The 16,162-nt window shown below is 44.7% G+C and overlaps 2 protein-coding genes across 2 annotated transcripts; one reads left to right on the top strand and one right to left on the bottom strand.

The window, feature by feature from the left end:
• Positions 1-1,470: 1,470 nt before the first annotated feature.
• Positions 1,471-6,755, bottom strand: ANKS4B (ankyrin repeat and sterile alpha motif domain containing 4B). The gene is made up of 2 exons (XM_005522942.2): positions 6,532-6,755; positions 1,471-3,165 (listed from the first exon to the last, which is right to left on the bottom strand). The coding sequence occupies exons 1-2, from the start codon at positions 6,693-6,695 to the stop codon at positions 2,091-2,093; spliced, it is 1,239 nt and encodes a 412-aa protein (XP_005522999.1). The 5' UTR covers positions 6,696-6,755; the 3' UTR covers positions 1,471-2,090.
• A 3,606-nt stretch (positions 6,756-10,361) lies between these two features.
• On the top strand, positions 10,362-16,162 carry ZP2 (zona pellucida glycoprotein 2). The gene is made up of 18 exons (XM_014252407.2): positions 10,362-10,435; positions 10,511-10,584; positions 10,736-10,819; positions 10,896-10,990; positions 11,788-11,946; positions 12,207-12,251; positions 12,508-12,672; positions 13,131-13,227; positions 13,310-13,491; positions 13,889-14,018; positions 14,165-14,346; positions 14,426-14,517; positions 14,603-14,727; positions 14,982-15,171; positions 15,422-15,557; positions 15,632-15,728; positions 15,811-15,897; positions 15,980-16,162. The coding sequence occupies exons 1-18, from the start codon at positions 10,395-10,397 to the stop codon at positions 16,120-16,122; spliced, it is 2,124 nt and encodes a 707-aa protein (XP_014107882.2). The 5' UTR covers positions 10,362-10,394; the 3' UTR covers positions 16,123-16,162.

The following is a 16,162-nucleotide window of genomic DNA, read 5'->3' as shown; positions in this document are numbered from 1 at the left end:
TGGAGGACAAGGGACTCCTACAGGTCTGGTGCTGTTCCTTGAAGCTGCACAGTCACTGCAAGTACCTAAGGAGGTGCCTGAGCAGTGAGGAGGCCTGTGACAATTGAGTTGTTTATGTGCAGATGGTCCCTGCTGTTCTCTCTGGCTGCCACAGGCTGCAGATGAGGAAGCAGAGAAGCAGATTTTCAGTGCAATTTGGCGACCCTTGGTTCCTGATTCCCCCTGCAGTGTCTTCTCCTCTACCTGCAATAGCCTCCCATTGGTGACAGGCATTTTCATGCTTAGAGTTTTTGAAAGCACTTCCTGGACAGCTGAATCCTACCCACTTATTTAAAATCTGGCCTGAAAAAGGTGCATCGTGATCAGCACTTTGCAGCAGAGAGGAGCCACTGGAGCAGTACAGACCTTGTGTCAGCCCTGTGTGCTGGGGATGTGGAATTCAGCTGCTGCAGGGACTGGAGGATGCAGAGGCGGATGAGGCTGGGCTGGCCTCAGCAGGAACGGGAAGCATCTGCATCTCCAGCAGATGGGGATTGGAAATCCACCTGTCATATGCCTTCAGATATGAAAGGGTAATTGGTTCCTTCTTGATTTGTTAAACATTTGGGTGTTTCTTAGCCAAAGTGAAAACAAGCAGGCAGAGTCTGGGGGGAAGGTGTCTGGATTGCTGAGCACAGCAACCGTGGAAGGTTGCACAGAACAGGACTTTGATGTGATTGCTTAATATAAGAACATATCAGCCTGCTGTGTCCAGGAATCCAGTCAGGGAAGAATGCAGTATAAAGTCCAGCCAAGAAAAGATATTATAATACACAAATCACAGTCACAAGATGATATGGAAAGAAGAAACATGAAAAAACAGATCATTAACCAGGATTAGTGTCCACAAATGCAGCATACCCCTAAGAAAAAATCATACCTGGCTAATGGAAAACTAGAAGATCTTTAACAATAAATGTTCTGCTAATAAATGTGCATCTAAAATCTGTGATCTTAGCCAGAGCATGGCTACTAAAAGCACTTTATTAGATTCACAAAAATCAACAGGAGTGATTAATTTACATCTGATAGTGCTGGCTTCCCAAAGGAACAGGGGAACCCTGGTGTGAATGCCTCCAGATCGATTGTGAGGAGCAGAAGCTTCCACAGCAGCACAGCTCATTTTTTATTTTCATGAACTTATTTTCAGAGTGTGTGTGTGATACACAGCTCTCAGGCTAAGGCTGACAACAACCCACAGAAAATGGTGTGTGATATGAATCCTCATCTCTGGGACTTTGCATGGAAAATGCAGCCTTATAGGAACCAAGTTGAGGGTGTACCAAAATAGATCCAAAATTCTGAAAGTTAAACCTCAGCTTCTTGTAGGTAAAAGTATTGCAGCCTTGATGATATTTAGGACATGATGGGTCCAGGCAACTAGATCCAGTCTAATGAGATGAGAAAGGAATATATAACTGACACTGAACATCTCTTGGGAAGATACTCCATGTATTTTAAAATTATTGTCAATACAGAAGTACAAACTTTACTAACAAAAATATGAAACGATGTAAATTAGTCTTATTTACATTAATTCAGAGGTGATTAGAGTCAATAAACCACAGCTAAAATCAATATTCAGATTCCTTTTCTAACATACCATCAGTACCAGGAAGAGTGGTTTTACTGATCTTACAGAAGCAAGCTTTGAGAAAACTCAAAGCTCTCAAGCACTGAGAATGCTCTTTGCATTGTGGTTTTGGGGAAGAAAGGAAGGCCTTTATTAAGAAATGTAATGGGCCTGGCCTTCACTGATACTTGAAATTATCTGGACCAAAAGAAATCCAATCCACATAAACAGTAGGGAGAAGAAGGTTTTGGGTTTTTACCTTCACATTCTTGCTTTTTGGCAGAATATACTTTACTTAATATCCTGTTTACCACAACTACCTATCCAGAGAGAAAAATGTTATCCCTGCTGTATTTCCTAAAGCAATTGGTAACCTCTCTGCCTTTTGCTTTAGCAAACTTCTCAGAAGAGTTGCACTCTCTTTGGAGAGGGAAAGGTAATGAATCAATGTGTAGGTTACAACAACAGATATAATAATTTATAAACAAGTATCTACTGTTTTTCCAGGGTTCTTGAGTGCCAGTTTTCTTTTATTCACAGCATTCAAGACTTTCTTCCTTGGCCCAAGCTCCATCTGAATGCTCTGTAGATCTTCATCAGAACATAGCATCAGAGCATCTAAATCAATTTTTTCCCTCATGAAGACTGGAAGAAATTCATCCAGCATCTGTGATGCCAGAAATACCTCAAGGGGCGTATTCTCTGTTTCCTCATCATCCCAAATGACTTCTTCCTCATTCCAAGGGACACCAGCACTGTTTTCATCATCATCCTCCCTTCCATTCTCAGCATTTTCATACTGGAAGAGCTCACTGGCCATTGTGACTCTTGTACCTTCTTTCTCAGAAGACACTGTTTCAGGATTTACCTCTGCAGCCAAATTCCTTCCAAACACAATCTTGCCAAGACCTGGCCTCTGAAAAATGGAGAGCTGACTGTCATTACCAGCAAGGTTTTTCTCTTCGAGGTCATTCAGTAATTCATCCTCCTCTTTCTCATCAAACAAATGCATCACACTTTTCCTATGGGTATCATCCTCTTGGTCATTTCTTTGTGTTTCCTGCCTTCTTGTGCTGTTGGCTGTCTTTTTTGTCTTGAGTTTCAAGGTATCTTTCAGGTTTTTGGTTAAAGTACTTGTGGTATTTGAAGCAAATAGGCTGGGCAACTTTACCCTGGAGTGTGTTCCTTTGGAAGAATTCATTGTGCCAACCTTTTCTTTAATATAATTTCGGTTCATTTCATGCTGGTGTTTCTCTTGGCGCTTCTCACATTCCTTGACTTGTCTCTCGACGTTCCTCTGGGCCTGTGCCTTTTGTTTGGAGACCTTCTTTGGATTCAGCAAGTTCTGCTCGGTGGCAGCTTTGTCCAGGATCTGGACACACTCCTTGCGGTCCCTGCTGGCAGCTGCCTCCAGGGGAGTGCGCAGGTCGTTGTCCAGAGCAAAGATATTGGCACCAAAGTTGATCAGAAAAGAGACACAGTGGATGTGGCCATTGCAGGCAGCGTGGTGCAGGGGCGTGTTCCCCCAGATGTCACACTTGTCTGGATCACCCCTGGCAGGGAAAACAGCACACAGTGAGCTGGGCTACCCACACTGAGCTCTGCAGTAGCACTGAACAGACACTAAATGTGTCACTCTGCTCTGCTCTGAGGAGAACAACCCAGGGACAATGGCTCAGCTTGGCTCCAGCCACTAGCACAGGGCTGCACTCACTTACACAAGCCCTGAGCGTGGCTGTGTGTGTGGCATGAGCTCTAATTCCTGCCCCTTGAGTCAAACGAGTTCACAGGGCTGACTGTGACTGCATCTCCCCGTAAGGGAGCCAGGACATTTCCTTTGTCATCCCAGGGTCTGGCAACTCAAAGTGGACTCAAGCTTTGACTTAGTGTCATTGTAATTACTGGCAAAACTGTTTCAAGAACATTTGTGTGGAATATTTTACAGTGTTCTTAGTGACTTGTTCCTTTTGCATGCCTTATACAGGTCAATATTAGGAGGTTTCTTCACTGACCACAGTGATACACACTTAGTGAGCTCCTGTAGTATTTTTTTTTGGTAGGTAATAGCTAAATGATCCGGAGTAAAGCCCTGATTACCCATTTGTTTCTCTTGCTATTTTTAAGTCCATTTATTTTTAGTTTAAGTCCAGATAGATGCCATTGTTTTTCAACTCTTTTGTTCTCCGTAAGATGCTTTTGCTCATGAGGGTTTGAAAAGCAGAAGCTCATTTGAAAATAAAATGCCACAATTTTCAATTGAGTTTAAAGCCAGAGAAAAGTATTGCTTGATTTTTAACTCTTGCACTGACTTCACACTGAACTGCTGCCTGCAGATAAGAATCAGCTTGAATATTTAGATACACATCTGGCAAGGTCAGCCTTAGCAATGTTCAGAACAGAGCCTGTGCCCTCTTGTGACCAACAAACAGGGTGGCCACGGAAGCCCAAAATCTTTATTGACCAAAAGCTGGGGATCAAATTTACAAGAATTTCCACTCTTGGGGGTTCAAGCATTTCAATGACTCAGAGGTTGGTGCCATGGCAGCTGTACTGTGAAAGACAGGGTACATCCTGTCACAAAACGTCCTTCAGGCACTGATCTCTGGCTTTGGGACTCTGAAGAGAAGCACCACCAGGTTTGTTGAGGGCCAGATCTGAACACATCCTCCAGCCTGAGCTGCCCCAGGCAGGAGGGAGGTCAGGGGGTCTGGACCGTGCTGGCCGTGGGAGCTCAGGCTTTGCTACAAGGAGGAGGCAGCTGAGGATCAAAGTTTCCCCACTCAGACATATGGAAACCATGTGTACATATTTCTGCTTCTGTGGCTGTGCCCTGGGGAGCTGCCTGGCTGCAGCTGAGCGTGCTGGGTTCCTGAATTCCCACATTAGGGAGCTGGCTGTGGCACCCTGAGCCTGGGGAGTGCCGGGTCAGCCGTCCTCCCCCAGGTCCCTTCAGAGCTCTTTGTGGTCTCTTTTCCCCGTGGAACCTGCCAGCCTTTGAGTCTCAAACAATTGACAAACTCAAGTGGCTGTTCCCAGCTCAGTGGGACTTTGGACAAGGTTTGACATCTACTCTGGGCTCTCAAACTCCTCCTTTCCCTGCTTTCCCAAGGAGAAGGCTCACACAAAAGAGAGCAGATTCTGCTATTTGGTCTTGCCTTTCTTTATTCATGTACCTGCAAGGCAAGCAGAGAAAAGGTCTCCTGACCCCTGAGAAGATGAATTATTTCAAGATGAAAGGGGTTTATTGTTAGTATTGCTACATTTCCAAGGGCCAAAGCTTGAGAGTCCTAAAATCTGCAACCACTCTAAAGAAAATTGCCTTGTACCTCAGAGCCTCTGTCAGGAAACCTCTTCAAGGAAAGGATGAATTTGTTAAAAATAATTAAAATACTTTCTCACAAGAAAACATTAACTGACTGGAGAACAGCTCAAACATCTTCTAAAATTCAGCTTCTCCCAAAAAAAAACAGTGAGAATGCAGCCTCTGACAGACACATCTCACTGATTGTGTTAAGAAATCTTAGATTAAAATAGAGGTAAACACATATGTTTGAAGATTTTGAGGTGATACTCTCCCAAAGCTGTCCTCTACCAAGAAAATGATTTAGAAATACATGAAATAACAAATATAAAGAAATTTTGATATTTGTGTCATCTGCTGTGATTTCTGTCAGCTTATGTGGTAGGAGATATATTTTTCACTCAAATTTTGAAAAAAAAATATTTTTCTATTTGTTCCTTATCTAGTTGTTCTGGCTTGCAGGTGTTCAGGGACAAACCTTATTGACAGGTATTTCCTGGGAGCTGCCTTAATTGCACAAGTAGAAAAACTGTCAATCTATTTTTGCTTCTCCTGAGGACAAAGCAACAACCACGCAGTCCAAAGGTCTTTTTCATTGTGATACCACAGCCACACCTGAGCCAAATGAGCTATAAAGCAAATCCATGAAAAAAAAATATTTTTCAACTCAATTTTTAATAAAACTCAGATACATCCAAATAGTTATTCAACTGTTCCTTGCAATCTGTTTGCTGTTCTGGAAAAGAACATTTTATTAACTGTCTCTCTACACAAGGGCATATTTTCTTTTATTAGATGTTATTACAGAACCACAGCTTAAAAGGTAGGCTCTGAGCAAGACAGTCCTGATGGTGGAGAGGTAATTACCATTTCAATAAGACAATTTAACCATGTAAGATATTTAAATGATACAGACATTTTATTACTAGAAAATAAACCTGTAGAAAACCTTCCTTTCATTTTTTCCCTCTTTTTATCTTTTTTTTTCCTTTATCGTTTACAAGGGTCCTATCATAGCTTCTGAAACAGTATCCTCAGTTATAACATGATGGTAGAAAAGTAGAGAAAATAACCATTAAAAAAGCAGAGAAATAACCATTTTAGATGCTACTGGCTTAATGCTTTATGTTGTGACTCACCTCTGGACAGCGTTAAATCTTCACAAGTGCCTACTGACTGCACTTTGGAAGCAAATGGAAGATATTTTTTTGCTAAAACTGTTTCAAATTAAGGATTTCTCTATAAATCCTGTCTCAAGATATCCTCAAAGGTTGTTGGCAACCCTCTCCAGTGAGGAAAGAAAGGTCCCAGGGCCCTGCTTCTCCGAGCTGCTCTCTGCAGGCTCCACACAGGATGTGCTCCTGTGGATGCTGTTGTATTTTCACTAACACACCAGCTGAAGAACTCTTCTACCCCTGCCTGAGAAAATAATGAAGAGACCCTCCTGCAGGCTCTGGACCTAAACCACTGCCACTAAAGAAACAATTCTTGGCAATGCATTGAAAGGAATTACTGTGATTTTCAGCCTTTCGGGCCTGTCATTGTGGCACTAGAAACACGATGCAGTAGTTGTAGTTTTGAGGCCCAGGCTTTAAGCAGTGGGGGCTGGCTGACTTACCCCCTCCGGCAAATGACCTCCAGAGCTTCCAGGTACCCGTGGAAGGCTGCCAGAAGGGTGGGTGTCATCCCATCTTCATCAGTAGTGTTGAGGTCTTTCCTAGTGGCCTCTTTCAACAGGTCCACGTTGCCATCGGCTGCTGCTTTGTGGTACCTGCTCGACATTTTCAGCAGCTCCTGGTTTCCCAAAGCAGCTCTGGGCGATATCTGGGCTGTACAGTCACTCTTCCATTACAGGGATAGTTCATTAATGATTACAAGCAGAGACGTCCCTGTGAGGAAGGGAATGGGGAGGCAAAGTTCATCCTGGCAGGCTCTGGAGATCTGCATAGGTAACGAGGTGTGGAGTGGTGAATGCTTTCATTTCCTGCAAGGTGCCTCTGCCATGTACAGTTTGTTGCATAATTGACTACTTAGAGAGGGGATCCAGGCATCTTCTGTGTGTCTTTGCCTGGCTGTTCTGTGGGAATTGCAAAAGGACTTTGAGCTACAGAAAGAACGTCAAAAAAACCTTCAGAAGGCCATGAATGTCAGTGTGACCAGGTTTCACTCCAAATAATAAAATATCCCTGAGTTTGATGGGAGGAAACACGTGAGCAGTTTCCTTTCCTGGTGGAGTCCTTTGTATCCCATCTTTTTTCTGGAATGCTGTATTTGGAAACAAGTCACTCCCCTGCCCTGCCCAGGCCCTTCCATGGAACCATGTTGTGTACAAAGTCTGGAAATGATGAACAGGGTGATGGTTGGATAAAATCCCCAACAAGTCTGCAAGTCACAGCTGGCAAAGCCACAGCTGTGTAAATTGCAGTTCATCAGGAGATCTTCAGGAAACTGGCAAATATAAAACTCTTCTGACAGGTATTGTAATATCTGTCTAGATGCAGAAAAGATGTACAGGATTTCCTCAGGATACAGCAGGGAATTCCAGAAAAGGAAACATGATGGGTCTTTGCCCACTGCCCCACCTGGGCACTGTGGTCCTTGCCTGGGAACAGATGGGTCAATTTCCCATCACAAATAATGATTTCTTGATTTGGAAATAATTTTCCCTGAGTTAGAATTAGACTAATTCTAACTTTAAGTTCAAAAGAATTACTAAGAGCAAGGCATATAAAAAGACAGTTTTCGAACAGCAGCTGAAAAGTTGGTAAGAGGCTACTGCAGCTCCCTGCAGTGCTGGGAGCTCAGGGTTCTTCTGGCCACACTCACAAGAGCTGCTACATAAACATTACTTTTTGCCAAGCTGTTTTCTGTGGCTCACTGAATTAACCTGGATCTCAGAGACTCTACCCTCAGCAATTAGCAGTGGGGTTTTGTTGCTTGTTGTGCCCCCATTAGAGAATCACAAACCAACTCCTTGCTCAGTGTTGGTGCAATCCCCAAATGGAATTCTGCCACCTCATTTACATCCCATAATTCTGCCCCTGTGACACACAAGAGACCTCTCAAAATGGGCTTTCTCTCTTCATTATTTTCTCAGACAGGGATTGAAGAGCTCTTCAGGAACGAACTTGTACCAACCTTTTTCTTCTCATGAGGACAAGGAGGGTCAGTCAGATCCTCTGACAGGTTTGAACCTTTGAATAAACAACTCCAGCTCAGAGTAAAGGAAAGTCCTGGTTGTCCCTCGTGTCACCCCAAGACACAGCTGTCCCTGCTGCTGTCTGCCATCTCAGGGCAGTCAGGATGGGCTGTGCTTCACCCAGGAAACCTCCATCCCTACTTTAGAAGACAGTTTTATTCTCAGCCATTTCTCAGGTTCCTTGCACTACATTGATACTTTTCTAATACTTTTCCAGGCTCAGCATGGAGCTAAATTGACAGCTACTGGAAAAACTAGCTGTTGCAGAAAAAAGATAGGTAATACATGTATATGTGTATAAATATATATTTATCTTTTATATATGTATAAAAGATTGGCTGATTCTTAATGACATCAAATTTTATTTCTTTTACTAGGCCTTATTTTCAGGGGTAAAATGATCACCATTCATACTGCATATACCACCAGTGCCTGGTATGAGAGAGGAAACATGATATACTCATGAGAAGTGATTTAATGGAAGAAGAGTCCTTTTAATTTTCAAGATCCTTGGTTTTTACTACAGAATTACCTTCATCTGCTTTTCTCTTAATTAATCCAGAACACAAAGTGTTGATCTCAGAATAATTTTTATTATTATCATCTGAAAAATATTGATTTTAAACTTACCCTGTATAATGCTAAGTGGGAAATTATTGTTCCAAGTTTTAATTAGAGGTAAAGAAAAACCCATGTCAGTTGGGGAGAAGCTTCAGGACTTTGCAAGCTTTATTATTATTTCCTTCATAAAAGTGGGCATCACAAAAAAGAAAGAAGAAAGAAAAGACCAAACAAAATCTTCATCTGTTTCTAAACTCCTGGTACTTGTTCATCTTTGTCCCATCCAAAAACCTCAACTTGAAATGCAATAAATGATTCAACATCAAATGAGCTAAATTTCTCAGCCTGAATGGAGATTATTCTTTTGAGACTAAGCTCAAAATTGTGATCTTTTTAAACTCCTTGGATAGTTAGAATGAAACTTTTCTTCTTGTGTTTGAAAAGAACTTCAGAACCATTCTACTTCCAATTGAAATGTCTTACCAGGCTCAAGAGAAACTCTGTTGTGATGGTACATGGTGTTATAAACTAATGAATTATTTAACCAGCAGCTTTGATTTGTTATTGGATTTTACTGTGTATATGGATTTTACTCTTAATTTGAGAACAGTCTCAAATAAAATTTTGCCAGTTAAACAAACTATTTAGATTGAAAGGCTGCAGTATCACCAGTTAGGTTGTTGAAGGTAACTTGGAGCATAAATCTGCACAGTGATGTTGTTGTGCCATCTGTTTTGTATGAGGTATTATCCAGCACAACATTTCTTCACTGCAACTTTCATAAGCACCAAATGTGGTATGGTAAAGGCCATGCAAGGAGAGGCAAGGAAGTCTTTGCTTGCCTAATGAGATCTTTGGAACTAATGGGCTTAGAGAAGAATGAAATTAGTCACACTGGGTAATCCTGGCTACACAATTCGGAGATGATGACAACATTTAAAACAACAATAAGAGCTTATTTCTTCACTTCTTAGGGAGGCAAAACTTCTGTGCCCCAGGACACACTGCTGCTGGATGTCCTCTTGAGCAGCCAGTTCCCACAGCCAGGCTGAGCCTGACCCACATCAGGCTGAGGATCACCTATGCCAGGCTCTGTGTGACCAGGGCTGCCTGACACCCACCTGATGTGATTGTTGCTCTGCTCTGGGTCCAAGGACATCCCTTGCAGAGCCTGCACACAGTAGGGCTGGGGGCAGAGACATTATCTGTTGTATCACAGGGGCTTTTGCAGTTTTTGCTGTGAGTACACAAGTTAAATAGGAGTCTTGACCTGGCATTCAGGCTCTGAGTTAAAACATTTTCCTTGGTTTTGGGGATCTTTTCCCCCATGATATCTTCACCAGTGCTTCAAATAGTCCCAAGGAAAGCAATACTGAGCTCATTGCTGTCTCAAATTCTGTCATGCTGGCACAGAAAACTCCATTTAAAAAAAATAACTGCCAAAATAGATGCATTTTTCTATAAAACATCTGGCATGGGAATAAAGGGAATACATTATCAGAGTAAGAAAAGAATGCCTTCAAAATGGAAGGCAACAACAACCCCTGCTAAAGACTTAGTATTACCTTAAAGTCTCCTGTGAGCTGCCCCACTCAAGGAGCAGCAGGTGCAAGTGCTCTGTTCCCTGAGCAGCAGAGAGGTGGCACCTGTGTGAGCCAGACCCAGGGCGTATATAATCCTCCCTGGGCAGCCAAAGGCCAAGCTTGTGGTCTCCTGAAGAGATGGGGTTTGGGCAGCAGTGCTGGAGCATCTCAAGGATGTGGTGAGTGTGGTTTAGGATACAAGGGTGGGGTTTCTTTCCTTGCTGCTCTCTCATTTGATTATCTTCTCTTTACAGGTTGCTGCTCCTGTTTGGGTTTTTGCTGTGCTTAGCCCCTTGTGCTGAGGGCCTGGGGGATCAGGATGTCTTGGGTAATGTGTTCTGGGCTGGCTGTGGTGGGGCTTTGGGTTTGCTTGGAGCTGCTTCCCCTCTGCCTTGGCACAGAAGGGGCTCTGAAGGGTGGCTGGCTGGGGGGCTTGCAGGGTGTGTGTGCTGGAGCTCATGGTGGTCTTTCCTCTGCAGAGAATGTGACCTGTCATAGGGATAGGATGGAAGCTGAGTTTTCCAGAGAGCTTAGCAACTACACCTGGCATCTGCATGTTGTTGGTATGTATTGCTGCTGCCCTGGCCCCTCCTGCTGAAACCTGTTTGCTGCAGAGCTAATCTTCCCCATCCCTCCTAGATGTGAGTGGTGAGGAGATCGTGTCCTGTGACTACACTGTGGATTATGAGAGGCTGATACTCAGTGTCCCATTTGTGAACTGTACCAGCCTGCAGGTAAAAAAGGGGTCTGCATCCTGGGAAGCTGCTGTAATGGAGTTTGGAGATGTTTAATTTTTTCCCCTGGACAGGACTGGGCTTAATAGGGTTTCTATTTCTAACTATCTTCAAGACTAGATATTTATACTTCTGATAATCTGAAACTCTTGTAGAAGAACACTTCATGCCAAAAGTTGAAAAAGAAAACCCAAAGATACTGAAATTCATGTTCTTTCAACTATGCATTAAATTCCTCAGAGTCTGCTGTAAATGTTGTGTTCTCCTTGAGCACTTAAATGACTTGACAGGTTTTCTTGTAGGGAGATGGACCAGGTTGAAGAGTTTCAGAGCACTAATCTATTTAAATGCGTTTTGACAGACAATTAACAGCATGTGCTGATCATAGCTGTTGAGGTAGAGTAGTAAGTGGGAGGCCAAAACTAGATGCTTTACTGGTATCTGCTGCTTTTAGGTATTTGAACTACCACAAGACTCTGTTGTGCTGTTTATTAATTTAGTTTTTTTTTTTTTGGACTGCTGACTCTGGAACTAAAACCTGCTACTCCTTGGGGTTTTCTTGACTTCTGCAGTTATCTTTATACCTTCTGCTCTTCAACCTAACCCTGTGCTCTCCTGCCTTCCTAAAGAGCTCACCCTTTTCCTTTGGGTTTTTAAAACAAAGTCATCTTGTCCTTCCACTGGTACAAACACCTGAACAAACTCTGAAGTTAGAGTTCAGTCCCACTGCCTTTTAGCTGCCCTCATTCAGTAGTGAGTACTGATGCCTCTTTCTAATTTGTGTCTCTTGTCTGTAGCATGGTCAGCACCAGCTCTGGTTGAGGCTGATGGTGAATGAAACAATGGGAGAGGAGACGAATATCACCTACAGGACTCACTGTGACAGCATTCATGTGGGTGAAGTCATTACCCCTGTGTTTGCTGGTGCAACAAACTGCACAAAAGACTTTATGGCAGTAAGTATAGGAGTGGGAGTGCTATAGATCCTGGTGAGGCTTGCAAGGCAGGGTGGCTGTCTCCTGGAATTGTGTCTGGAATCTGCAGAAAGCTGAAGGAAGCTCCAGTGAGCTGCAAGGAGGTCTCTTGACTGCATGTTCATTTTGGCTTGGCTGCTGGCTCTTTGGAGAGCTGATTTGCAAATGGTCATTAATGATGCATCCAGTCTGGCTCCAGTCCTATTCCAGTTCCTGCAGTCTAATTCTCATGCTTGTTTCAGGTTACCTTCCCAGGACTCATGTCAAGTCTCAGTGATGGGCATATGGTATGTTTCTTCATCCTTGTGAAGGGAGCTGGAGGGGAAATGCCTGGGGTTCTGGCATAAACTGAGTCTCATATCTCCAAGTTCAGGCAGGGACTTCTCTGATGAACTTGCATCTTGTTGGGAAGCCTAGTTCTGCCATGTCAATATAGGGAGCTTGAATGTAAAGCCTGGGAGATGGCAGCCCTGCAGGGTGAAAATCTAATGCCTTGATGCTTCTGTGCCTTCCTTCCCTAAGCATGGATTTCTTGCTTTGCAGGTTCCAGCAGCTCCAATGTCCTGGAATCTGTCAGTTGATGATGGAACCAGAATACATCAGCTGAGCCTTGGGCAAGCAACACAGCAAGGCTATAACTTTCTAGTTGATGGCCACAACCTGATCTTTCAGGTGGCCTTTGCTGCCACTGGAGTTGTGTCCTACAAGGTATGTGAGTGGAGAACCAGCACTGAGAATTTACCCAGCCCCTGTTGGGCCAGCACTGTCTGTAGACCTGGGGAATCTGTTTTCAGGCCAGGGCCAGAGCTGATGTCAAGCTGATTCACGGCTGGGCTGGTGTGTGCAAAGCTGTTTGGCTTTGCACAGCTGTCACTTAACTGCCCAGTGCAAGGAAATGGGGAGGCATAGCATGTACCTCAGACAGCAGCACAGTGAGTGAGACTCTCCAGAAGCAGAATTCTAGCCACAGCCAGTCCTGGGAACATCTGACTGCCAGTCTCATGATTAGCAACCGGTTTGAAAAAGGGTGAGGTGGGAAGAAACTGTTTTTGCAAACATGAGTATCAGCAAACCTGAACCTGATGCAGTACATGACCCTCTGGGGCTAGTCTTATGATGGATCAGGAGCTGAACACTGTCTAACAGAGCTCCATCTTCTTTGTCAGCACAATGATAAGGTGCTCTACACTGTGGCACTCGAGCTAATGTACGGCCCTCCTGACCGCAGACTGACTGTGGAGTCAAGAATGCTTTGTGCTCCAGGTAATGCATGGAAAGAGCCAGAACCTGAACTGCTCTTGCCCCAGGGAAATTGATCTTACATTCATCTAAGATGTTTTTGCAGGTCCAGCAATCTGTAATGCAACACACATGACTGTTGCCATCCCAGCATTTCCAGGGATCCTTATGGATGTGGATGTAGAGAATAAGACCATCCCCATGGATCAACTTCAGGAAAATGGAATCGCCCTGGACATGCAGAGAGGGGTCAGGCTGTATATTAGCAGGGGAGTCCTGAAGTCCAGGGTGAGTTCTCATCCTTGAGTCACAAGTGTTGGTGTGATCACATCTCCTTGGTGTTTGGAGACCCAGAGCACAGTAGCTTTGACCTTGATTAAGCATCTGTCAAGTCAGCCATGCCCTGTGGCTGAGGGCAGATGTGATTAAGATGAATACAAACTGACTTTGTAATAGATAGGCATCATCATGCAAGATAATGTGGGTTTTCTGGAGTCTTTTGGCAAAAACAGATGGAGGTGAAAATATTCTTGAAGGGAGTAGGAATTTGGCATACCTGGGGCAGTGCAAATGAGCTTCCCTGTGCTCCTCAGGCTTGGCTTATTTGTTAATCAGCTTTAACAGGTTCGTGTGTTAAAATGAGCTCTTGGAGTCACACTTCAAGAGAGTAACTCTTGTCCTTTAGCTACCTGGGGAGAGCTGCTCAGGACTTCAGTACTACATGTCTTCTTTGAAACTGGCCTTTCACTTCCACGGGGAGACTGTGGCAATGGTGATGCACCCTGAGTGCCCCTGTGAGCGGCACACACCAATAGGTGAGTGATTCCTGCAGCTCCCCAGCTCCTGGGCTGCTCAGATGGGATCCCTCTGCACAGCTCGTGTTAGTTCATCTCACCAGCAGCTCCTGGCAGACAGAGCTGCCACTGACTCACATGACAACTTCTGTGAACCTCTGTTACAGCTGCTGTATGCACCCAGGATGGGTACATGGATTTTGAAATCCTTGCTGAGAGCACCACACCACTGCTGGATTTGGATACACTCAGGCTCAGGGATCCTGTGTGCCGGCCAGCCTACAAGTCCCCCCTGAATGACAGGGTTCGGTTTCATGTCCCCCTCAATGGGTGTGGGACCAGGCATTGGGTGAGTGTGTGGTTGGGGTTGGTGGGGGTGGCACTCAGGCTTTGGGAATGCCCTCACTAATGCTGTTATTTATCCACAGTTTGATGGGGAGCGGATTCATTATGAGAATGAGGTGAGGGCATTATGGACAGACCTTCCCCTGGGCAGGATCTCAAGGGACAGTGAACTCAGGTGGGTCTGGAAACCTCTTTAGGCCATCCAGTACTGTATTACCCACACATCAATATGTGACTTACCTGCTCCTTCCTGGTTGTAGGTTAACAGTCAAGTGCTCCTTCAGCAATGGTGATGCCTCTCTCACTGTAAAAGTAGATAACCTTTCTCCTCCACCTTCTTCAGTGAATCAAGGTTCCCTCTCCTTGGTTCTTCTAAGCTACCCAGGTAAAGCTGGCTCTGGGCTCAGTTGGCTGGGAAGTATCTGAAGTGTGTGGAGGGGAGGGTGGATGAGTGAACTGCTCTGGTACATGGACTTCTCCTGGAGTGCTTCATTCCTGCTCATCCATGCTGCTTGAAGCAGATGCCTCAAATCTGCAGCCCTTGGACAGACAGCATTTGTCCAACCAGCTGCTGTTGAAGAGCTTGAGACTCCCTTTGCCCCCTGAGTTAGTTAACATAAATGGCTTTGGCCGTTGCAGAGGACTCATACAGGCAGCCGTACCGTGAGGATCAGTATCCAATAGTGAGGTACCTGCGGCAGCCCATCTTCCTGGAAGTTCAGGTCCTGAACCGCAATGATCCCAACCTCCACTTGGTGCTAGATGACTGCTGGGCAACGGCCTCACAAGATCCAAGATCACTACCCCAGTGGAATATTGTTGTAGATGGGTGAGTGCCCTGCTGTACAAACGAAAGTACCTTTTACAGTGGTGGGAGGAGTCCCTAATTTTCCCCTGCTCCCTCTTTACTAAGAGAGTCTTAAGTGTCAGGGCCTTCCAAATTCTGCCCTGGGATGCTGGAATTTGCAGGAAGAAGGCAGCATCTCAGCCTTGAACTTCAATCTGTTTAAAGGAGTCAACACCAACAACCCAAACCTTCTCTACCCTGATGTTCTGATTTGGTTTTTATTTATTGGCAGCTGTGAGTATGACCTAGACAGCTACAGGACTGTGTTTCACCCTGTGGGACGTGGTGTCAGCCATGCTAACTATCGCCAAAGGCTGGAAGTGAAGACGTTTGCCTTTGTCTCTGGTGACAAAGCCCTTCCTGGCCTGGTAGGTGACACTGGACTTGGAGATGTAATTGTTTTAAAATGAATGGATGTCTCATTCTTCTCATTCTGTGGCAGGTGTACTTCCACTGCAGTGTTCTCATCTGCCACCGTTTTCACCCGGACTCCCCACTGTGCATACCAAGATGCCCAAGGCCATCTAGAAGCAAGCGAGGTAGTGTCTGAGTGGATTTTAGGTTGCACTGATCCAAAATAACCCACTGCCCTGGGGTTCAGCTGTGCTGTTTCTGTTGTAGAAAGTGGGATGGCAGCTGAGAACTCTGCTGTGGTGAGCCTGGGGGGCCCTGTCCTCTTTGTACCAGAAGAATGGTCTGCAGCCCGAGGTACTGAGCCAGTGTGGTGCTGGGGGGTGTTGGGCTTAGAATCTGTCTCCTCAAACAAACTTCCTTTCCCCTTGCTTTGCAGGGAGCACTCTCCTGAGCAAGGAGGCATGGGCTGGCATTGCAATGACTGCTGTTGGTGCTCTCTCCCTGGCCACAATGCTACTATTTTTGGCTTTTCTTAAATTCCTAAAGAGAAGAGCATACATGGTAAATGTGGTATGTTAGTGTGTACTTCCAAATAAACTTGGAGTAGTCACTTGGTGAA

The sequence above is a fragment of the Pseudopodoces humilis genome, chromosome 18, assembly GCF_049639895.1.
Source record: "Pseudopodoces humilis isolate 2021_Gansu_Grassland_sample_001 chromosome 18, ASM4963989v1, whole genome shotgun sequence".
Classification (NCBI taxonomy): Eukaryota; Metazoa; Chordata; class Aves; order Passeriformes; family Paridae; genus Pseudopodoces; species Pseudopodoces humilis.
This window is presented reverse-complemented; position numbering and strand designations above follow the sequence as displayed.